Source organism: Camarhynchus parvulus, chromosome 3, assembly GCF_901933205.1.
Source record: "Camarhynchus parvulus chromosome 3, STF_HiC, whole genome shotgun sequence".
NCBI classification, from domain to species: Eukaryota; Metazoa; Chordata; class Aves; order Passeriformes; family Thraupidae; genus Camarhynchus; species Camarhynchus parvulus.
In genome coordinates, this window is record NC_044573.1 from 4,264,779 (window position 1) to 4,289,888 (window position 25,110).

The 25,110-nt window shown below is 40.6% G+C and overlaps 1 protein-coding gene across 5 annotated transcripts in view; it reads right to left on the minus strand.

Moving 5' to 3' along the window:
* The window catches only part of EML6 (EMAP like 6), an 89,886-nt gene that overhangs the window by 26,854 nt on the left and 37,922 nt on the right, over window positions 1-25,110 (minus strand). For all 5 annotated transcript variants that reach the window (XM_030945976.1, XM_030945975.1, XM_030945979.1 and 2 more), the window contains exons 7-21: window positions 24,385-24,520; window positions 21,435-21,636; window positions 18,190-18,327; window positions 16,416-16,672; window positions 15,184-15,396; window positions 14,374-14,541; window positions 13,353-13,462; window positions 11,390-11,508; window positions 10,402-10,588; window positions 9,701-9,806; window positions 6,803-6,896; window positions 4,061-4,161; window positions 2,282-2,484; window positions 942-1,053; window positions 136-263 (exon numbers count right to left, since the gene is read on the minus strand). In XM_030945976.1, coding sequence (XP_030801836.1) covers window positions 136-263; window positions 942-1,053; window positions 2,282-2,484; window positions 4,061-4,161; window positions 6,803-6,896; window positions 9,701-9,806; window positions 10,402-10,588; window positions 11,390-11,508; window positions 13,353-13,462; window positions 14,374-14,541; window positions 15,184-15,396; window positions 16,416-16,672; window positions 18,190-18,327; window positions 21,435-21,636; window positions 24,385-24,520 — 2,274 coding nt within the window. The remainder of the gene's footprint in view (window positions 1-135; window positions 264-941; window positions 1,054-2,281; window positions 2,485-4,060; window positions 4,162-6,802; window positions 6,897-9,700; window positions 9,807-10,401; window positions 10,589-11,389; window positions 11,509-13,352; window positions 13,463-14,373; window positions 14,542-15,183; window positions 15,397-16,415; window positions 16,673-18,189; window positions 18,328-21,434; window positions 21,637-24,384; window positions 24,521-25,110) is intronic.

The following is a 25,110-nucleotide window of genomic DNA, read 5'->3' on the forward strand; positions in this document are numbered from 1 at the left end:
ATATGCAGTCATGCAGGCAAGACAAATTTGAAGGATTACTTAATGTGACCAAAATTTACTGAAAAAAGAATACCAAAGAACCAGCATTTTTGTAAAATACAGGAAATCGTTTGCTATGGCAGATCCATACAGTACCTGAACAAGCAGAGTCATAGGCCCACTTTTATCGATTTCAAGTATTTCTCCATTTTTAGTTCCTACCAGGATGTGCCCATGTCCCAGGCTGATGGCTCGGATGGAGGGGTTGTCTTCTAAAAGCAAACCTGAAGAATGCCAGATTTTAATTTTTTTTTAAATTTTCATATCCCTTGCAGTTTATATATGATTTGAATCTGTTCAAAATCATGAACATGAGATAAAAGCGCCTGATCAAACTGCCAGATAATCCATGGATTCCTTACTAATGCAGGGAGGGGATTTTGTGTGTACTGTGGGAATGCAATGACTGATATTTCACTGCTTGAACAGGGACAGGGACTGAGGGGCTCAGGAGTTCCAGCACCTCAGAGTAATTCTGTGATTACATATGAATATCCCTTTCCAGACTTCCACACTGAGGCCTGGGGTATTTAACAGGCCTTTCCACCTCACAGGACCCTGCTCTCACCACAGGGAATGTGGCCACCCAAGGAAACTGGACTGACTTTGGAACTGCCATACTCAAGGCTGGGGACATTTCTCCTTAAAATAATTTCATCAATGAAAACAAAGCTCAACTCCATGAAATAGAGGAGAGAATAGCAGAACAAACTACAAATGACAAGGAATACAAGAAACACATCTTCTGTGGATCAAACCAGAACATTCCAGCACAGAGTAAGCAGTGTGTTGCTGTTCCCTTTGGCCTCTGGTAAGCTGTGACACCCAGTCCCTCCCCTTTTACTGCCATTTACCACCCTCCATGCACACAGTCCCTACTGAAACACCCTGGAAGCCAATACCTTTAGAACTAGCAGAGAGTGCTGCTCTTTTGATAGCATATGTCTTCAGACATCTCTCAAACATATCATCCCAAAGGGCCACAATTCCATCTTTTCCACCCGTCACAAAGCCCTGCACAACCACAGGAGGAGAACACACACAAATGTCAGCACTCATGGGAGAGATTCAAAAGGACATGTCCAAAGGCACAATAAAGCCTCCCCTGCTTTTTATTCATGTGTCAAACTAAAAATACTGAGTCTGCACCTATGAGGGAAAAATTCAAGCGGGCAAGATGTGGAGTTGCTTTTCTAGGGTTATAAAGATTTGCAACCATATGGAGCACACACTGCTGTAAACAGGAATGCTGGACCAGGACATTTGCCTGAATGTGGGAAAAAAGGATGGAAAAATGTGATTTACCCTTAGAAGAGGCAGTAGCTGGCAGCAACAGCTTCTCAAGTTATTCCAAATTCAATTGACTTAACAGATGCTCCAGCCCAAGTTCTAATAATGCATCAGGGACCAATTCTCTCATTAATTCCCTGGGTAGATTATCTGGGCCAAGTGAATGCAGAAGAGCATAAATAACTAACCAACAAAAATCTAAGTGAAAAGGATGTTCAGTGCCAAGATCAAACAGAAAAATTGATAGGAAAGCTGGGAACAATCAATTAGGGCCAGAAAGGGCTGAGCCACAGGGATCTTAATTGACCTTGATATATAAAAATGTTAATAGCTAACATTCTTCTCATCCTTCACTTCTACAGTTGAAACCATAACCTCAAAAGGGATATTCCATCATCAACATTATCTTCAAATTGCCAGGGGCAAAACTTTGTCCTAAGCTCATTTGTGTGATGCAAATATTTTGCCATAATTTCTTTTATAGATGTATTGAGGCAACTGAAAGAAAATTATTTCGTTATCTGGAATTGTTACCTCAAAACTCAAAACCTTTGGATATCTGAAGTCCTGACTAAGACACAGGGATAATATTATTAAAAGATAATATTATCTTTATTATTAAATGATAATATTATTAAAAGATCAAGTTTCATATTTTGGAAACGGGTAATGCACAAATGTTTTTGGGATCAGGTTGAAGAAGGAATGAGTTACCCATTACTCTCCTGCGGTTTACACAAAAATGAAAACCACACTCCTGAGCAGAGTGAGAAATAAATTCTGAATTTTTCAGAGGTCAGAAAGCTGCTGGTCAGGTACCAGCACAAGGAACAAGGTGCTTACAAATCCAGGTCTATCAAATAACAGAACTCATTCCTACTGGCTTTGTTTAATCGCAAACACCTCTAAAATCCATCAGTGCCACAAAAATCAAGGTGAAGGTGACAGATACCTTGTCCAGTGCATGCATGGCAAACACAGGTCCATCATGGGCCTTCACTGTCCTCAGCAGCAGGGTCTCCTTCCAGATGTAGATGTCACCAGTGGCAGCCCCAGAGAACACCAGCTCCTCCCCACGCCCGTACGAGACGCTCATCATGGTCTCCAGCTTCCCCGCGCTCCCAAACGTGCCCCGCTTGGAGGTGAAGCCTCCACCTGCAACAGCAGCACAAGGCTGGTTCTGCTTGGGCTGTACAGGACAAATGGTTGTCCCCAAGATCTCCTGGGGCTGCCTGATAATGGAAATGCAGAAGCAGCACACAAGGGAAAAGTACAAAGAAAGTGAACCCAGCAATGACAGCTCTGGAGCAGATCAGCCTCAGGTTTTCAGATTGTCTGTCCAAGCAAGAGGTAAATTTGGTGAGGAATTGTGCAAAACCAACTACTGCAATGTCTGGTGTAGCCATGATATTTTCTGAAAAATCCTTTCCTTAGGATTTTTCCTCCTGAGAAGCTGAGAGGCCTCAGGAACAAAATGTAAACAATGGTTATCTGCTGCTGTGGAATGCAACAGGTGGATCTGTGATTGGTCTCATGTGGTTGTTTCTAATTAATGGCCAATCACAGTCAGCTGGCTCAGACTCTCTGTCCAAGCCACAAGCCTTTGTTGTCATTCTTTCTTTTTCTATTCTTAGCTGGCCTTCTGATGAAATCCTTTCTTCTATTATTTTAGTATAGTTTTAATATAATATATATCATAAAATAATAAATCAGGCCTTCTGAAACATGGAGTCAGATCCTCGTCTCTTCCCTCATCCTAAGGACCCCTGTGAACACAGTCACAGTTTGGCAGGATGGTTTTTGCCCACAGCAGCTTCTGCCATGCTGCTTCTCTGCAGAGGTGACCACAAGTAGAAGATTGGTTTAGCTGTCTCCTGGCATCCTGAGCTTTTGGCAGCAGTTTGCAGAATAAATGGCAGGGTTTGTTCCTCCAAACCCTCAAGGCTCACCACAGCCTTGCTTTGGGTCAGAAAGCAGAAGCAGCCATAAGGCCCATGAATCAATGCTTAGACAAAAATACACATAAAATAACAAAATATCATTTGTACAGGTGGCCTTGTGTCAAGGCACTGTGGGCTTCACAGCTGACACCACACTAAGTCCCCACTCCATTGAGCAAATCTGAATTAAAAAGACACCATTTTTATTGCAAAGAGACTATTCTTGGAGTGAGATGCTGCTTAATGCACATTCCCACCATGGAATTTGGCAAACAGCAATGCAAGTCTATGTAATCACTGCAAAAATAACCTAAAGACTAAAAAAAAGCAGAAAAAAAATTATTTATCTGAGAGCACCTGAACCACTTGAATGCTTAAACTATGGTATGAAGTGTAGGAAGCTCTTAAAATTGTCTAATTTTGAGTTGTTCTGAGTACTTGTGTCATGTGTACACAACTAAAAAGTCATGAAGAGCAAAAAATCCAGTCCTGAATAAAAAATATCCTCAATCCGAATTTGATTTTCTGGGAGCCAAGGATGATTGCCTAGGAGAATGCCTTAATATTATGATTAGAATTTAAACACCATTAACTGGAAATTCTTTCCAAGGAGGAAGGAATATTGTGACATTTGCTGACTCAGAGGTGGGTTTTAACCCCTTTAATATTTCGGTGACTGGAAAAGTGCTTAATGAATAAAGCAAATTCTTAAACTGGGAATATGATGTTCCTGTATGAAAAACGTTCACAAATTCCCATGTTAATCAAATATAAAATATTCAGTACAGTACCTGTTTGCTGCCAAAATTTGATGTGCTTCATCCCAACTGTGACTAGTCTGTCCACATGATGTGGATTACACTTCACTACAAATATTTTATCTTTATGGCCCCTGCAATAGAAGTAGACATTTTAAAAGCTTGGCAAGAGATGACTTAAGATTTCAAACCAATTAAATCATTGATATAAATCATTTCCCCATCTAGCAAAAAGTACAGAGCCATATTTCTAATCTGCAAGGGCTTTGTTCTGGGATTTTGCCTCATGGAGCTGGCAGGAAGAATTTGAGCACACACCATGTGGGGACTACAGAAATGTGGGGAATAAAAATCCTCTCCCACTGAATTTCAGTTCATTTAAATCATAACAAAGGAGCAGGCAATAAAGGTCAAGGCAATTAAGATAAGACATAAAGGTCAAGATAAGTATTTAAATGAATGAGAACTCAATAAACATTAAAAGATACTCTGACAGGAAAAATAAGGAAGTGTTTAATCTATGAGCTTCAAGATGGAAAATAAAATAATGAATTATAAAATTGTAGCAGTTCACTCAGCAGCCCACTCACCTCCAGGTTTAGTTCTTGGGTAATTAAACTTATGCTTGTTGATGTATTTATGGGAATTTACAAGCTTGGGTCTTATCAAAGGAAAAACTATTCCCAGGTGGAAAGCATTAATTATATCTAATTCAGTGTTTTATAAACCCCCAAAGCAGGGAGCAGGAGCTTTTCACTATAATCTGCAGGTTTGTGCTAGGATGAAATCACTTTTTCCTGACAGGCTCAGCAGATCTAGAAAATCATGTGGTTCTGAAACCCCTCTGAGGGTCAGTATTTCATTTTAGTGGGAATGTCTGGATGCAAACCAGTTCTGGCCACCCTTGACATCCTGCAATGCAGAGGTGTTTGGTTCCTACTTACTCAACAAGGATTTGAATGGAATTAGACAGGAGCTAGGAGAGCCAGGATAGAAAAACAAGCTGCATAATTTAGCTCTGAAACAATTAAAGCAAATAAATAAGAATGTTCTTAATGTTGCAACAAAAAAAAAAAAAAAGCCTAACAAAAACCTGAGAAGTCATGCTGAAATAAATCAGCCCAGAAAGGTTAAGCAAAAAGAACTTTCACAAAAAGTAAATATAACTGCAGAATAACCATAATGAGTGTCTGTATATGGTGAATGGACACCCATTTTTCAGGTTTATCTGGGTCCATATGATTGTAAGGAGATGTTCTTTTATTCTTGTGTGCAAAGGCCACATGAGGGCTTGTGTCTCTCTCTCTGTCCTCCTGTGCTCACCAGAACAGGGGAGCCACTGCTAACATCTAAACAATGGTTTAAACTGGAAGGTTTTAGAAGATACATTCATTTTTCTGCTCTCTGTGAGGACCCTGCATATTTTCAAGATAACAGATGAGCAATAATAGATCCATTGGGTACATGCAGCATTACAGGGTGAAAAGAACCCAAGTGCTCCATGTTTTATCTGTCCTGGGAGCACCAGCACCAGGCAGTGACACAGCTTATCATTACCTTGTTTTTAAAAGCTTAAAGGTCAGCGTGGGAATATATAAAGTATTTCTTTGCTTGCAAGTCAAGCACAATCTGTCTGGGGACAGCAGAACTGGGATTGCAAAGCCCAGGAAAATGTCACGTTTTACAACACAGCCAGGGCTGTTGCTAAGCAAAGCCTCCAGCACAGATTTTAGACAGGATTTAAACCCTCAGTGCCTAATAAACTGGATGTCTGAGATGCAATTGTGTAGCTAACAGACTGTGGTACACACACATGGAGTAAAACACTGATTTCTTCAGTAATGGTACACTACTAACAGCGACTGCTGCCACCAGAAAATCTCATTTCTTCTGCAACATGTCACCACACAGTAATTAAAGTAAATTACCTTTCACAGGCACTTTTTTGCAGCTACACTAACAATTTCTACTGAGAAGTGCTCCATTACATGGTTGCAGAGAGCATATGGAATTCTCTCCTTGCCTTTCTAGTACATGCACCCACCCTCACAGGATTCTGCTCAGTCCTGGTGACCAGGGGCTTTGTCCTGCTTTGTCCAAGGCTGAGACAGAAAGCAGGTTCTCAGACAGTTGGTTCTCCTACACTGAACAGCTATTGCTGCAATCCAACAGTTGAGTATAAAACAGCAAACATGTCACTTTAATCCAATTCTCTTCCCAGCACTGGTCCCTTCAGGAAAGCATAAAGGACTATTCACTGGCAGGTTAGTAGCTGAGCTTTCCATTGGCAACTGGAAGAGCAAATAGCTCAGAAAAAGGTGCCTCAGAAGGAAGGCTGGATCAGCAGTGATTGAAATATATATATAGAATAGAGGGAACTCTTTTTTCCTTCTAAAAAGTGATCTGGTGATTGATGGAACCCAGCACATCATGGAACACATAAAGGAAATGACACCTCTGGTGACTTCTGCCCTAAGCCAGGACACAAAACTGGAAGAAAATATTAAACTTCACCCGAAAAGCCCGAAACAAGCTACAGTGGCAATGTGGCTTTCCCAACAGAAAGGATAAGAACTCCTGACAGAAATAGTTCACACAATTTCCAAACACTGGGCTGTGCATCCCCAGGTTTTTAATCAGGGTATGTTGCTCTGAAACCCCATCCTGCTTTCAGAGGGGAGTTCTGCTTTATTTCTCTGTTCATAGACAAAATGTGAATGATGCTATTCAGGAAAAAAGTAATCAGAGGGGATTTTAAACTGTGGGCATCCTTACCTGGTTGTTGCCAGCTTTTCTCCCTTTTTCCAGTCCCAGAACACAATGGCATGGTTATCATCCAGCCCCACAGATGCCAAACATTTCCCATCAGCTGCACACAAGCAATACTGAGTGTTAAAGGTGCTAAGGCTTTAGCTGAAAATGTAACAGGCAATGAACCAACAATCACATTGCAAACTGAATTTCTAATGGGGTATTATAAATGAAGCATAAAAAAAAAAAACCACAAACTAATACTTTGAGAAATTGGAGTTCAGATCTTTCCCCAAGGCAGACACAAAACATTCCTATGTGAAAGTACAAGGAAAATAGGGAGGATCAAACAAGGCAATGCAATTCAATTCATAAAGATCAAGCACTCTAAATTCATGTTGCATTTTATTTGAAATATTTCTGATAGATAATGCTTCTTTTCTTTGCTTGAAATGGTGCAGAGATTTACTAGTGTATGAAATGTTCACAGGCAGGGTGATGAAACTATAAATACGATAGAAAATTTTGAGGCTAAAAATAACTGCTGGCTATCTTCACTTTCACTGCAGGAAAGACACAGCAGGACTGATAATGAGAGAAAGGAAAGCCAGAAGAGAAAATCATCCATAATTCAACAATACCCAGGCACTCTTGCCTCATGTATAAAATAATGATAAATAGGACCATCTCTAACAAAGTTTTAGAGACAAACTTCTGTGCTGACATTCTACAAAGTTTACAAAACTAAGCCATGATTACTGCAGTTTATGATAAGACAATTTATAGGGTGTAGGAGGAGCTGATCACCTGCCTGGCTTTTTTAACTGCAGAAAAGTCACAGCTGGAGGAAGCAGAGCTGGGTAGACACTGAACAAAAGCAGGGATCTGGGCATGGGCTTCTCATAGAAATGAATGGTGTGAAGGACTCAGCTTGGGCATATTTGACTTCAAGAGGAAAAAGAGAGTCACTGGTGTAAATTACTGCATCAGAACTACTGCAGAGTTCACAGGGCTGAGTAAGTTCTTACAGACTTTAATGACTGATCTTACTAGAAGCAAATCAAGAAGGAGAAGAAGGGGAATTTAAGAATCAATAAGAAAGAAACAAGACCAAGTGGAAGAAGCAGAATAAGGTAGGAAGAAATGAAGTTAAAATACAGGACAAGAAACCAAAACTGAGTTTATTAAAAAAATCCCCAAACACAACAATTTAAACTTTATTCACTTGAAACAGGAGGTTTATGCACTAATATGGACTATAGTCCCCAAACAATATCCCAAGGTATAAATGTTAAATTAGCCAGCAGAGGGCACAGCCAAACGTTGCAGGAATGAAATGATCCTCTCAGAATCACAGTGTCATGAGAAGGGCTGTACAGGAAGGACCCAGCGTTCAGAAATGGGCAGCAGCTGATGGTTTAGAGAGAGAACTGGGGGAAAAGTCAGCTGCTGCATCAACTACAGCCAGAAAAGGTTGGGAGCTCCAGGTTTCTATATGTAAGCTCCACATAGTGTGATCTGTACCTAATTTTGACAGCTCTGTTATTAAGACAATGCAAATCCCCTACACAGGGCAGTGCAGCCCCTGATCCAGCAGGGAGGTGCACATTTGCTCAGCTCTCTGTCCCTGCCCATGCCAAGAATCCCAACTAAAGCCAGTTAGGAATGCAGTGTGTGCATTATTCTCAGGATCAGGTCCTAAAGCAACACTGTAATGTTGAATGGTTGCTACTTTTTAAAAGACATTCAGTATTTTTTTACAGATTTATGCCCACAGAATATTTGGCCAGTTTATTCTTTACAGGTACATGGGTTCCAAGATCCAGAATATTCCTACTTGGACAGGAATTTACTTGGTGTTAAACAGGCAAACCACAAAGAATGTTCAAACACAGGAATGTTTGTCCAATTAAGGATCTTAACAAGAAGTTTTTTGACATCTATGCACATTATCTAATACCAGTTAAATCATCCTTATCCATTTTTCTTCCTTCTGGCACTTTATCTCCTTTCAGAGTGAGCTTACAGACCACAGTGGGTCAGCAATTTCACATTTGAATTCCAGCTCTTGGATGAACACCAGGGCTCCTCTCCTGATAATGGAATATGACTGAGTTCCACAGATTTATCTTTGTGGAAGTCAAACTTCTTTTGTATAGTCTTGTCTTACAAACGTGACCTACATCCTAATGAATTCTTACCATGTTTCTGGAGAGCAGAATATGAAATAAGCTACGTTTAATTGAAAAAAAAATCAGATCAAGTAGAGGATAGTTCAGATAAAGTAATCTCTTAATTTTTTTAACAGAAGAAGGGAGAATGAATTTTCAAGCCCTTTTATGAAGATACAGAAGTATTTAAGTCCCCACCATATGGATGATCTTCTTCAGAGCTGCACACAGGAATTATCCCTTGAAAACTGAGACAGATTAGGGCAGCCAGCTTGGAAAGACAAGTGGGAGAGACAGCAGACAACTGTTTGTCATATTTACTTCTTCTGTAAACTCACTGAAAAATGTGGCAATTGTTAGCAAATGCAAAGAATTGGATGAGCCCAGAGGTGACATTTCCAACTCATTCATATGCTTTGAGTCACCATCCTGCCTGCTTGAAAATTCTCACACCACCATGTAGACAGTGACCAGAATTCCAACTGCACACTTGGTATTACCTAATAGACACCACCCAAATCAATCATTGACCAAGTGACCAAAGGCCCATGATTGACTTCACTACACACATTGTTTTTATCCCAAGTCAGCAAGCTTCCATGTAAAATTGGTACTGGTGTTTTTATCCCAAGTCAGCAAGCTTCCATGTAAAATTGGTACTGGCTGCAATCTTACACCTCTTTGAATTAACATTGCATGATAAGGATTGCTTTTAAATCACTCATTTGGATAAACATAGGCTGTGGCTTACCTGAAAAATCCAGTGCACACACTCCTCTCTGGTGCTGGCCTTTGAGCAGTGACAAACATTTCAGGGTCTGGGTGTCCCAAACATGGATAGCAGCATCTCTTCCAACCTGGATCAGAGGGTTAATTGGGCTCTCTGCCCACAGAAGTTCAAAGCACACCAATAACAGTAATTAGCATTATCATATCTTTAAAACCCTACAGAGGTCTGTCATTTGGCCTGTTCTATCTTTTTCAAGATTTTTTTCTCATTCAGAGAAATACCAGTGGATGGTCTCTAAAACTATCAGTATTCATGGTATCATTTATCCTGATGTCTTGAATATGTATACACTGAATACATCATAGTCAGTACCAGATAGCAGGAAAGTGCCCATCAGCTTTTACCTGAGCAAGGCTGTTGAAAGCTCCTGCAGTACAAAAATACTGCAACTGAGCCATGAAAGTCCAAAGCCTTCTAGGAAGGAGATAAAATACAGCTCCTGAGTTTTACATGAGAGATTAAAAGTAAATATAAGACTTCTGAAGGCCATAGCACAAGACTGGCAGTGTTTATGTTATATAGGAATGGTTTCATAATCACCTCCAAGAGTTTCAGTCAGTTTGCCCGGATTTAGGAGGAAACAATATATTTGAGGAAAAACAGAATGACATTTTTTCTAATTCCATATAAAAACATTTTTGCTATCACTCTGAACTCCCCACCTGCCCAGTAGCCACATAGTCCTTGATGGGGTGGATGCTGAGGCTGAGGATGTCGTCGTCGTGGCCGAGGTAGAGGCGCTGCGAGTGCTGCTGCCGGTTGTAGACAACAGCCACAGCGGCGATGTGATAAACCACCTCCCCTGCCTGCGTGTAGAACAGGTTGTTCCTGCAGTCATAGCCCCTGTACCTGCAGCAGACATCAAAAACCAAACACCTGGCTGCAGGAGATGTGATAAACCACCTTCCCTGATGGGTGTAGAGCAGGCTGTTCCTGCAGTCACAGCCCCTGTACCTGCAGCAGACAAACACCAAATACCTTGTGGCTGCCCCACAGCTACAAATCCTTTGTGTGTTAAAGGAAAGGAGTCCTCAGGTGACAGCTCGAGCTCAGAAGTATCACAGAGACTGCTCCCACCAAGAGCAGGAATTCATCAATTCCTAAATCAGCACTGATTTCACAAAAAGGCTGTATCTTTTACATAGAACTGTGTCCAGGTAAGCTCCACAAGGAATTGGATTGGAGCAGAAATCGATCAGGCATTTGAACAAATCCCAGCTATCACAAGCAATTAACAGAGACTCCAGGAAACATCAGGTGTAGTGAGCAACAAGTATAAAATGTGATTTCATAAAACTGAACAGTGATGCATTATTCATCAGTGTTACAAGCTTCCCCTGTTCCTTAACAAAGAGAATCATGGGATGGTCTGTGCTGTGGAAGGACCTTATGGATCACCCAGTTCGACCTCCTGCCACAGGCAGAGACATCTCCCACTGGACCAGGCTGCTCAGAGCTCCACCCAGCCAGAAATACAACTGAAAATAGAAAATCTATACCTGATATTCTAATAATTACCACAGTTACAATGACAAATTAATTGTGGCTAAGCACCAAAAATGCTTTGCTTATGCTCTGATACGAGTTTTTAGAACACCCCAGCAATGTTAACCATTCAGAAATAGCAAAGATTATTTGATGTTACCCTACCCATGTATAAACTGCAGCTTCAAGCTGTCCTCGGGCGCTCGCTCTCTCTTAAGGAAGGGCACAGAATGGTTTTTCTCTTTGCTTTGCTGTTTCAGCTGAGGTAGGTCTTCTTTGTAAACCTAAAGAAGAATTGCTAAAGTTAACTGCACGGCTCTGGTTTTCTGAATATTTGTATATGTGAGTGAAAGCGACTTTAAGCATGAAATTTAATATATGCTAATGTGATGTAGAGTGGTTACAATGCAGAGCCAGGCACTATTTGTCCCCAGCCTTCAGATGATAATAAATGTTTCCTGAACAATGAATTCTCCTGGTCTGAGAGGCCAGAACAGCAATCTGGAGCAGCAGCAGCAGAGTGGACTTCTTCCAGAAGATTCCAGTGTCACTTAGTGAAAAGCAATCTAAATGGTGACTGGTGTTTTTTAATTTCATCTGTGCTGCAGTCTCCAGGTATTTTTTAATTTCATCTGTGCTGCAGTGTCCAAGCTCAAAGCTGAGCATGAACTGCTTCTATCTCAGGATTATGGTGAAATACACAGGAACCAAAAGCACTTCAGTGATCTGCCAACATGTCCACAACCCCAAAGTACAATTACAGATCTATAAATACACAAAATATTTTCCATTTAAACACTTAAGAAATGCTAAAACTCTGTGGAGATACTAAAGGTGTTTGAAGCATCCCCAAACAAAATCCATCTCAGTGCTGAAATGTAGCTTTAGTGTCTGTTTTCTGTGCCCACATTTCTTGGACAAATGGACAATGAAATTGCCACTCCCACAGAAATCTACCTGACTTCCAAGAAGCAACACTGGCTTTTTGGAAGAAAGGAAAAGACAGAAACAAACTCAGTGAAACAAAATACTGGGGCATCATGTTCTGATGCATCTCAAAATGTAGAATCCTCTCTGCTGCTTCAGCCATAATATTAAAAAGAAAAAAACCCAAACCAAACCCCAATTCTCAAAATAAGATTAATGTTGTTATTTCCCTGTGCATTTGTCAATTATTTCCTTTAACAAAATGCCAAATGCAGCTTCTGCTTGGGGCTGTCTCCCATTTCCCATGAGAGATGCTATTTTAAAGATGCTCCTGCTTTTCCATGCATTAACCTGCTTGGAATATTGCTCTTGAACTGCCTGCAATGACATTGTCACTTGTAGTTTTTAAACCCAGATGTCCTTTTTGACACACAGACAGTGTGGAGGAGGATGATGACTGATTTGAATACAGATGGAAAATCAGGAGGAGGAAGGGATGGGGAAAATGACCAGTACTCCAGTGAAACTGGGAGTGAATGAGAGGGAAGGGAGAGAATTTGGCAAAATCTCTTTCATTTGTCATTCATGATTGATCTCTGTAATAAACAGGTGAAAGAGGCTGTTGGCAGAAGGACCTGTGCAATTTATTGTAGTCTAGAAAGTGAGGTGAAAAGATAAAGGATGCCCTTGCCCAAAGCCTGCAATCTTAGAGGTGAACTTCCCACATCCCAGAAAGCAGCCCCCTGCCAGCCATTAAACCCCTTAAATCAACATGAACCAACTTATTCTGTGATTTTCCCCCCTTAATACAAGATCCCAGTCCTGCTCTGAGGAATTTCTGACCTTTTCCCATTGCAGCTGAGAGCTCACAGGACAAGGGTACAGGCAACACTCAATGACAACAGCTCCTGGAACCAGGTTCTAGTGACTTGTAAACAGAGTCCAAATCACAGAGTGGTGAGGCTGGGAGGGACCTTAAAGATCACCTTCCAGTCCCCAAAACACTTCTAAATTCTTTTCTCCAAACCCTTTCAAATTCTCATCTCCAGCTGAAGGGTTTATGTAGATTGGTTGCATAATCAGCTGAATTCCATCAAAATAACTGAGAGCAGTCCATGAGTCAGCAGTAAACTTCCTCTCTTTGCTGAACACTGATGGGAACTTGCCAGGTAATTGGCCCTGGGAGTCATTTCACACTCACCTGGCGATCATAGTTGATTTGAGCTTCCTGCTCAATGTCAGAATCCAACTCTGGCACGTCAGATAAATCTGAATCTGATTCCTCACTGTAGGAATCAACACCACCCTCTGCTTTAAAAAAAATAAATAAAAAATCAATATATTGAAGACATAAAATCACAGGAAAATAGTATGCGACATTTTTATATAATTTAGACTATGGGCAAAGCAGTATTCAAGAAATCTGGAAGCTCAAGCAGCTTGTAAAAGTCACGGGGGTGACTGAATGTGTCAGGCTTCATTTCTGTCTCTCCTGTTTCCCTGCCCGGGGCAGGAAGGTGGCAGAAAGAAGCAAAATCACTGAGCAGCTACTGGTACAGTTCCAGCATCAGAGAATTCTGCTTTCAAAACAGGGTCTGGAGAGCAGACACAGAAATGACAAATAAAAGCTTTCACTGATCATTCTTTGTGCTTAAAATATTTGCTGTAATTTAGATAATTTACCAAATTGTGCATGTACAGAGTGAAATTTTGCCCTTCTGCTGCAGGGAATCCCAATTTTAGCAACCACTATGACACAGTTCATATGGCTTTGGTAGGATATTATAAAGATCATGACTATAACAAGAAAAATATCTTAAGTACAGCTACTGCATAAATATGAGAAATTTGTTGTGAGATATATGAGATTGCATTGAAAAATAAAATCAAACAATTAAATGTGTAGTGCAACTTCTGAATCCAATTTAGATGGCTAATGTTGAAAATTTAATTATCCAGTGCCTCTAAATGTCCTCTTTCACACACTTTGGGGAATGCTGTTTATGTATTCCCAAACAAAAATAGTGCAGACTGCAGCAGCTTTTAATGTGGCCCAAACCAAGGCTTGTCTTTGACAGCTTCAATGTCCCAGGCATGCTGAGCATATGCAATTCCAAAGAATTATGATTTTTTTTCCTGTTAAATCAATAAGAGCTCTTCCAGCAGTGCTGCATTCTGTGCTGATTTAATTTAACAAATACTTGAACAGAGATGATGTTTACCTTGTGGGGAGGCTTCCAGGATGCCATTGGTTATCCCTTCTGGAACAAACCTCCACTGAAAAACGGAGTGATCAGCACCTCCTGTGCTCAAAACCCACTGGAAATCGTGGGACCAGCGCACATTGGTGACATGGGCTGAGTGGCCAACGTATTTCCTGAATTTAGCTCCTGAAAACAACAGGAGAACTGCTGGTATGTAAGGGGAAAAACTAACCTTATGCTAATGAAGTTCGGTTCCTAATAGAAACACACATTTGCGAAATCTGAAAACCAAAAAATACTCAAATGCCTCATTTGATACAGTGATACAACAGTAATTATGATATAAAAATAAATGGTATAAAATAATATAGACAATATCTTCAGTTGTCAGAAAAGTACTTCAGTCTTTGCAGGAAGTACCAGACACACACAAGGTTTAATTTTCACCTTCCTGGCCATGAGTGCCAGTGTCAACTCAACACACGCATTACATTTTTTCTAAAACACAGATTTTGAAAATGCACTGAGATGTGATATCAAATTAAACACTGAAGCTCACAGAAAGGCAAAAGGCTGTTTGATTTGGATTGCTGGCTTTATGCTTGGCACAGTGCAAATCCTGAGGAAGCAGCCACACATTCTCAACGCTTCTGAAAACAGCTACACAGAGAGGGTTAAAGTCTGCTCTCTGTATCCCTTAATATTCACAGGAATTGTGCACACACTAATTGCAATTTTACACGAGAATGAAAAGCCACCATTAGAAAACACACTGATATGGTCTTGAGGTAAATCTTGCATTTTCAGCCATACAAAATTCAACCTTACCTTTCTTTAGGCACGGAAATCTGAATAATTTCACCAGGCCAAAGTCATCACCAGTCACCAGCACAGAGCTGTTGTAATTCCCATCCACAGAGTTGACATCTGTGATGTTTGTGTATTTTGGCCAAATTCCACTCACTTCAGAGCCTATCACACAGGTCCATGAAGCCCAGTGAATTCCTTTGATCTCATCTTTGCTTGTTAGATGTTTCCCAGCTGAAAATGTGCAGGTGAATAACCAATCTCATCATTTGCTTTTTAGAAATTCTGTTTCTTTTCATCACATTTATCTGTGTATTCTAGTTGTAATTAATTTTTAACCTCAATTAAGAAGAGTCACAATCTTCCTTTAAATTACTATAATCTCTCATTTGTGGTGTTTGAGGACAGCACACATCTGAGGAGTTCTAATGCAGCTGCATTAGAAATAATTAGAATACTAATGAGAATTAGTATGCTAATTAGGATTGGCATGATAAAACATATGAAAGTGGGAAAACTTCATAATTCCAAATCTACCAAAGAAATGCCTTCAGTAGAACGTACTGTGAATAGCAAGAGTTCCTGAAACATTTTCAAGTGCTAGAAGGTTAATAATGCACAATTTTAAATCATGCTCATGTGTTAGTAGGAGTTTTTCATCCACATTAAGTCCCTGAAATGTGAGTATTTGATCAGTCAGCCATTCTGTGGCACTTTTTACTTACAGAGGTTGTTTTAGAGTTGATTGAAGGCTGCCAAACTAGCTCAAAAGAGCCCCAAATTTTATTTCTAAAGCTTTCTTCCGTAAAAGTTTCCTCTAAATATTAGAAAGCATTCTCATATAAGAGTGAGAATAAGTCAATTAGTTATCAGGGTTGTTTCTACCAACAAGCTTCTAAATTGAGAACCTCAGCAATTTGAGCTGACTCAAACAGTTCTCCTATTTTTAGTTACATTCCTAAAACTAACAGGAATCATTCATCAAGGAAGGACAATAGGGACAGAGTGGCTTTGACAGTTACCTGAGAGTGAGTCAAGCTGTAAAAGTTGCTATGAAAAAATATGTAATTTACACAGCAAAGACAGCTTTTCATTAAAGCTGAGGATATTGAAAAAACGAGCAGGGGGTATTTCTCTATGTTCCAGCCAGGAAACTCCACTTTCACCTGTAATATTTATATCATATTTGTGGTGTTCTCTTCAACCAAAACCAAAATTTAATTGTTCATAACACGAGCCCCTTATAAACTTACAGGGCATCTTGTAGAAGAGCCTCTCTCCAGCACCATCGTTGGTCTGCAGGAACTTGCTGTCCACAGACCAGTCAATGTGGGTGATAAAACTGGAGGATTTGTTACATTCTCCAATCTTTTTGTATCTCTGGGCCACGGCGTAGATGTCCACGGGCCCATCGTTGGAGCCCACGGCCAGGTAGGAGCCATCAGGGGAAAACTTCATCTCATGGATCACCTCCTTGCGGTCCTTGATGTGAACCACCTCGGTCATGTCCCTGCAGGGGCCACAGGGCACAGTGACAGCTGCACACCCAGCAATTTGCAAGCCACAGAAAAGACAGATGCACTGAATAATTTGTACAATAGAAATGAGATTTCCCTTTAAATATCCTTTTTTTTCATGGATATCTTCCTAGTCATTCCATTGATTCTAAGCATGTTTTAAGCAGCAGATAGAAACCACTCTGCCTGTCCACAATGATTCTCTTCACCTGCTCTAATGAAGCACTGCTAGCAGCATCCAACCAAATTTGTAAGTTTATCTTTTAAATCCTGCCATACAGCACTGTTAAAAGCAGGGTCCTGAAAGGAGAAGCATTGATTCTAAGCATTTTTTAAGCCGCAGACAGAAACCGCTCTGCCTGTCCACAATGATTCTCTTCACCTGCTCTAATGAAGTACTTCAGTACTTTACTGAGATACATTTTGTAAGTGTATCTTTTAAATCCTGACACACAGAGCACCGTTAAAAGCAGGGTCCTGAAAGCAGAAATATTCCTAACCCAAGACAGAGATTTCCAGGAGGCATCAGACAAATTAACAAGGACAAGATGACTGGGATGCTACTGCTAGCAGCATCCAAGCCAAGTTTACTGAGATACATTTTGTAAATATATCTTTTAAATCCTGACACACACAGCACTGTTAAAAGCAGGGTCCTGAAAGGAGAAGCATTCCTAACCCAAGACAGAGATTTCCAGGAGGCATCAGACAAATTAACAAGGACAAGATTACTGGGAGACAAAGATGATTAACTTCTTTAGAAGAATAGTCACTGGGAAGGCTTTTAAATGAATATGAACAGCTCATTTAAGTTTTGTTAAAGTCATTCATGCAGAGCATTATAGGGGTTTTTCCAGGCTTTTCCCTCCTATCAATTTGGAGTTCCAAGTATTTTAAGTATATGTTTGGCAAACATATGGAGAATAGTCAGGAGGGGGTAAATTCTTCCAGGTATCAATTAAAACAGTTTTTGTGTTTTGAAATCACACTGGGGGTTTGGCTATTTCACTCTATGGCCAATTTAAGGCTTTACCTGCTTTTATGTGCCCTCCATAACAGCATTTCAGATGGAAAATGCTTAAGATGCAGCCATGTAGAAAAAGGCTTTCCACTTACACAAAAAGTACAATTCAGGTTCATCTTGAAAATACTTACAAATGTCTTTTGATCATCAATTATTTTGCCCGGTATGTGTATGAGAGGAAATAAATCATCAGTGAAAAAGATCCCTCTCCAAACTATGTTCTGTCTGTTACCTGCACATTTCTTCTCACTAAATACCTGTATTTAGGAGCTTCAGTAGCTTTAGCAGCTTCAGACTACAGGAAAAGAGCCAAACTTGAAAATCTTAAATTTTATCATTATTCCTAAGAACCAATATTTCGAAATTTATTAAACCATAGATTTTCTCCTCTTCACCAAACTACCACCTCTTAAAAGGGATATGGATGCACCTGCAATTATTATTTCTTCTTCTTCTGATAAGATACCCAGTGTTTTCTCATCTTACCTGACTCTGAGGACAATGAAGGAGCCATCCTTCATCCCAAGTGCCAGCTGGGATCCGTCAGGACTGAAGGACACACTCCGTACGGCCTCCTCCATATTGCAGCGAGCGATCAAGGCATGGTCAGCAAGGCTCCACAACCTGCCCCAAAGGGAAGGGAAAGCAGGAGGGGGCTTTTCCTGACTGCCCAGGATTTGGGTGTCTTCAAGAGGAACCCCAAAGGTCTAACTCAGCTGGGAAAATCACTTGCACACACCCCTTGTGTTAATATTGTGTAAAGGATTGAGCTCCTCTCAACCTGAACACAACTGTGGTAGAAGAAAACAGAGTGAAGCTCAATGACATCATCATTTGGTGTTATTTCCAAACTTCACTTATCTGACTGAATTCCCCAAAGTGAATAATAAAAATGAAGCTTCTGTAGACAGGAAGGATCAATGCAGCTCAGAGTGAAATTTTCACTGAAAGCAACACTCAGAAAGTTGCTTTCAGGGAACATCGACATTCCAACCACAGGGAAGACTTTCTTGTCCTAACTCCGAACGAGCTTAGGAGGCAAAACTGCATATTGATTCCCTCATTCACATCAATGCAATTGAAAAGAATCAACCAGTAAATTATGTCCTAAGATAAAGGCAAATAATGCCCCTATATTTTTCTGAAGGAATGGAAGGAGTTTCCCAAATCACTACAGGTTGACCCATCAGATCTCAGTAGGCTGCAAGACTTAGAAATTTAAAGAACAAGTGAAATAATGGGGAAAAATGCATAAAAGACCTCTCTCAGGGTAGAGAAATTAAGACAACAGTGCCCCCAACTGTGGTGGTGTTCACAGGGGTCCCAGGATGAGGGAAGAGATGAGAATCTTGACTCCATGTTTCAGAAGGCTGATTTATTATTTTATGATATATATTATATTAAAAGAAAATTATATACTACATAACAAGGAATTAACTAGGAAGGCTTTGGAAAGATTTTGAAGAAAACACTAGGATACAGTTGTTGCTCCAAAATGTTGCTTCCGCATAAATCAGTCCAATACTCTGGAAGCCTAATTGCAAAACATGACAGTTTATTTAATAAATGAAATAAAGAATTCTCTATGCCTTCAGAGAATGACAATTTCCCCTGTTCCTGTGGTAAGAGATAGGGAAGAGGCAGCTTTCCTAGTTGAGATGGTTTGCTTTGGAAATTTAAAATGTTAGAAACCTATATTTGGCTAGAGACTTCTCTCAGCTGCACTAGGGAAAAATACAGTCAATCCCCTTCTCATTCAGATACCCCAGACACAAGAATACCATCTGACTCACTAAAAACTTTTATTTCGAAACCAATTTAGATTTCTATTACATACCCACTCTTTGAAAAATAGTGTGATAATCAAATGCTAAGAAAATTTACCCAGTGAAGGGCAATACAGAAACATCCCTGTGGATGCAATTTAAATATTACAGAAAAATTGTAGGAAAATACTTTTGTGTACTTTTTTATCTTAATGAAAGTATTTATACATTTCACTGGAATTCCCCACACGAAGCCACAGTCTATTAAAAAAAATCCCAGTAGCATTCAAATCCCACCCTCTCTAGTGCTCAAACAGCTCAAAGATGTGTGATGTCGGGCAGTAAAATCCCTGCACATTTGAGATATCCAAAGGCATCAGGGATATCAGAACTGCTCCAACAGAGATAAGAATGATAAGAGCAGCACAAATCAAGGTTTGATGTGCACACAGACCCTGCAGTGCTCCCTGGAGGGCCACGAGCTGGGTCAGGCTCTGAGTCAGCAGCACCTTCTCCAGCTCCAGAGCTGAATTACTCTGCCCACTAAGGGATGAGCTCAAGACAAGAAATCCCATCTTAGTGGGGCTTATTGGCTTGAGGGCAGTGCAATGCTAATCCCAGCTCTGCAGCCCTTCCTCCAGAACTGACCTGCACCCTGCCAGGACATTTGTGCCTGTCTGTAACACTGGGCAGGCAAACCCCAGCAGAGGAGACCATTCATGCATTGCACAAACTGAGAGAAATAATCCTCTGTGGGGAACAGGGAGAAAACACAACTGTAGAGAACAACTGCCAGTTCTGTGGGTTTCCCATTTGGATTTTAACTGGGGTTAGAATGAGATGAGGGATGGCAGGGATAGGAAACTAGTACAAGTGAAAAGACTGAAAGGGAAGAAAAAAGAAATCCCAGCTGGGCAGCAAGCCTCAAGGCAGAGGTGAATCATAATGTGCAATCTGAAGGAGCAATAATCAGAAGCAGGGTGTATGGTAGGAAATGGATTTTTGGCACTCAGGAAAATCCCTATCTCTTTAACCATAGGTAAATAATCAGTTGCACTGGGCAGAGTTCATGCTCAGGTGAGAACACACAGCAGCTCTGCAGGTGTGGGCTCAGGAAGAGTCTGAGCTGGAAAAGGAGCATCCTTGACTTTGTGACAATGTCCACAAATATGCAGACAAAATTTAAAAACGCTGCTGCAAAGCCTGAAGACACAAGTGGAGTAACTAAACACAGGATCACAGAATATCCTGAGTTGGAAGGATCACTAGTCCAGCTCCTGGCCCTACAGAGACACCCCAATAATCCCACCCTGTGCATCCCTGGGAGTGTTGTCCAAATGTTCCTGGAGCTCTGGCAGCCTCAGGGCTGTGACCATTCCCTGGGGAGCCTGGGCAGTGCCCCACCACCTCTGGGAAAGAACCTGTCCCTAATATCCATTCTAAACCTCCCCTGACTCAACTCCAGCTGTTCCCTTGGGTCTTGTCACTGGTCACACACAGAAGCCATCAGTGTCTGCCCCTCCACTCCTCCTTATGACGTTGGTGCATTTTCATTAATCTCATTTTCTGGCATTTTAACTGAATTAGTTTTAGATCAGATTTCCTAAACACTCAAGGCTGAGTGGACAACTGGACAAAAGTATTTAGGCTTTAAGCTTGTTGCCTGATATCACCAGAAGAGAAATATGAGGTGACCATTCCCAATTTAGATCCCCCTGGAATAAATCAATTATTCAAGCACAAGATATAAATGCAGTACATTTTAAACATAAATTCAGATTATTTTTATGCAATGTGTGGCACCCAAATATGAAAATTGAAGAGAAAAAACAAAGTTGCTAAGAAAAATATGGGGGGAATGTTGTCTTAAGAGAGTCAGCATGGGGCCAGCAAGTCAATCCAATACAAAATTACAACTTCAGGTGCATGTGCAGCAATGAAATGAAGAAAGGAGTGCAGCCTTACCGCACGGAGCGATCGTCGCTGCCAGTGACTGCCAGAGGCTTCTTGGGGTGCACGGCCAGGGCCCAGAGCTCCCCCTCGCAGTGGCCCTGCATGATCAGCATGGGCTTGTCCCTCTCCCTCACCAGCACCTCGAAGATCTCGCTGTCCTGAGTCCCTGCCAGGAGCCTGTCGGCTTTCCAGCACACACTGCGGATGGACAGGCCTGGGGGCACAGCAGGAGCTGCCCTCAGTGCCAGCTGTGCCGGGGGGCACAGCCAACACTGCTGGAATTCCAGATGTGAAATACAAAGTGTGTATTTGTGATTGTGATATGTGTGGAAACCGATCATGGGACAGTTATAAAGATGAATTCTAATAATAACTGAGGAAAGTAAAGCATGGAAAAAGGCCTTTGAACCTATCCTTTGTTTGCAATTAACCTTAGTTGATTTAGGAGCATTTGAATTAAAGCGTTAAGGATGTTGCTCTTTGCTTGTAGTGAAGCCTTAAAGAGTTTTGTAATAATAACCTTTTAAAGTATAATTTTAGAATATTGCTTGTATCCTTGAAACTCTAGCTTTGGAATATATATAAAGGAAACACGCTTATCTCAGGCCCTAACAAAACAGAGAAAAGCAGCTTGAGAAAGGAAGATGAACATCAACTCAAGGATTTATAGTTTCAACCAAGGGAAGCTGGACATCACTGTCATGAGATTTATAGTCCTTGCAATTAAAAGGTGGAGCCACATCTGGGGAGCTGGACTGCACCAGATGGGATTCGTCTTCCTTCTTTCGGAAACTGGATCACCACCATCTGGAGATACTCATCACACCAGTGTATGGGATTGTGATGTAAAAAATTGGGAATAGAAACTGCTGAGAAAGCTTTATGAGTACCCCTATAAATACCTGCAAGCCTCAACTATCAGTGTGCAGTTGGAGGGAAAACTTCCCCCACTGTACCCAGTGCTTTATTGCTCATACTTTACCATATTAATTAATAAATTGATTTCTGCTTGAATACTGGCCTAGTCGAGCTTCTTATCTATAACACAGAGGTCATTCCCAGCTGACATCTTGGGCACTGGGGTCACACAGAACATCCCAGCTGATTCAAAGCTCAAGGCAGTTCTGTCAGATTTTCTCCATTTGGCACACAGAGAAAGCTCAATCCTGGGAAAACATGCTTGCTGCACACCTTGGGAATTTAAAAACCAGCTCCATTTTACAGGATTTAAAGATCTAAATTTTATGTTAGTCAAGGAGCTCCTGTGACTGAAGTTGGTTTATTCCTTTTTCCAGTGCTTTACTTTTTTGAGCATTCAAATAAAATTTTAATGGTGAATTTAAATGGTTTGTGCCCATTTATCACACTTCTCCACTTTAATCAAAACGGATTATTAAAAAAAACATAGAAAAAGACATCCCTTCTCCCCAGACAAAAAACAATAGAATTTTGCTTTGTATAACTTTAAAAAAACTTGATCTTATTGCACAAATCTGATCCCTACTTTGCAGCTGGAATTTTACTGACCACAAGCTCAAAAACACCCTCTCAGCAGGCTGATCAATTTGGTAGCATTTTCTGGTCAACTGCTTGCAGGGTTTGTATTTTCTGTTCCAGTACATGAAAAAAGTTTGGATAATAGATCTGGATGCTGTGAGATGTGAATGAATTAAAAAAAATCCATTCGTCATGCAATCAAGGTCACCTACATCATCATTTTGACATTTTTTTGGAACTAAATACATAATGCAGCAAAATATTGGTCACATAAATAAAATATTCTCATCTCCTCAGAAGGTTAAATTAATCCTAATTTATTTTCCTGCCCACTTCCAACAGCTTTTAATTTTTCTAATGCCATTTTATGACTTAGCTAAATTATTACTGAAGTTCTGACATTCATCTTGGTACATACCAATGGAATTTAGATTGGAATTTGGTGGAAAATGGACATTGTTAAGATTTAGAATACAAACACACCTTTGGCTGTGGGAAAGGCAATGCTCTCTGTGAACACATTGCACATGAAGAAAGATTATCTGCTCTCAGGGTTTGTTTGACAGACAACGCCCTTGTAAAATGCTTTGGAACAAAAACTGGAAGGGAGGGACAGAAGGTCCCAGGTAAGCATCAAGGCTCCACCACTGCTCGAGGCTTCAGATGTGCTTAAATTCATCAGTGCCAATGACAACTGAAAGTGAAACCCCACTTCCAGAGGTTGGGAGTAGCCTCAAAGGCAGTTTTCACTTGCCCAGATCTTTGATTTTTGGTTATTTGTTGCCACTGTTTTCTAAAAATTCATGCTAGACATTATGATTGAGGCTGCAAAAAACTACATAAAGCCAGGAGTGCAGAGCACAGGGACTGCTGCTTGGGTGTCTTTTTGGGGGCTAAATTCCATGAGTGAACACTACACCCTAGATAAAGCATGCATTGTGATCCATGAGATTGTAAGTGCTTCAAATCATAAAATACAGTGATGACTGAGCTCACAGGAAGCAGGATTAGATTCAACAAATGTGATTATCACCAATTTAATAACATTCTCTCCCACAAATCTGCCAAGTGCTACCATTCCAAGTGCGTGAGTAGAGTGTTCAGATGGTCAGCATCTCTGAGTATCAGGTTTTAAAAATCTCAATTAGTTAAATGAATTGCAAGTAATTAATTAATTTAGGTTTGACTAACTTCATTCTGCCATCTTAAAGTGTTTAATTAGCTCTCACTTGTCTTCTTGCATTTGCATGGTGGGGAGCAGTGACTTCATCCCTGTGATTATACCATGAACCATGGAACACTCCACAGGTTACAGAATTGTCAGAGAGGGAACACAGATCCAAAATAAATACAGTCATTAAGTAAAACAATCAGCAGTATGCAGAGACATCTATGCTTCACATTAAATGCTGTCACAATCCATTATCCAGACGTGTGAAAAACCATTAAAGGAATAGCTCATTACCTTTGTATCCTTGCTCAGTCTCCCTGAGATCAATTTTAGTGATTGGTTTGAACTCAGTGTCCCACAGCCGAATGCAGCCATCTCTCCCTCCAGTGGCAAAGCCTTCTTCACAAGCATACATACTAAAAATTCCTGCCTGTCAACCAACAGCAGCCCAAGTTTTAAAGGTCTTTACAAGCAATTTAAACACACAAAGCAAATGTTTTCAAACAGACTCTGTTTAAAGGCCAGAAACTCCTGGGCACAGAAGTGTTGCCCATCCAGAAAGCAAACCAGCAAACACAGCTTTTATTTCAAGTGCTCCACTCGAGTGGTTTATGTAGAAACCTTTGTGCAAATAGCAGTGACACAGCCTATCTGCAGAATTTCACATTTAGGCTTGGTAATATTATGACAAGGACAATTGAAGAACTAGTGGAGCACTTAAAGAGTTCCCCGTGATAAACAAATCCAAGCAAACAAGCAATACAAATGTTCTTACAGGAGCAGAGGTGACTGAGACATTCATCATGAATTCAGTTCAGACATCGTTTGGGATCTGACAGGAACTGAAAGACTGTCAATTCATTCTCTTTGTTGAAAACAAGTTTCTATTACAGTTTGAATTTCTCCTTGGTTTTGAAAATGCCTCATGATTAATGACTGTGCTGAACTACCTCGGAATAGTTCAAGGAATGCCTGCTGAGCCAGTGTTTTATCAGAAAAACCTTGGTTAGGAGATAAGTT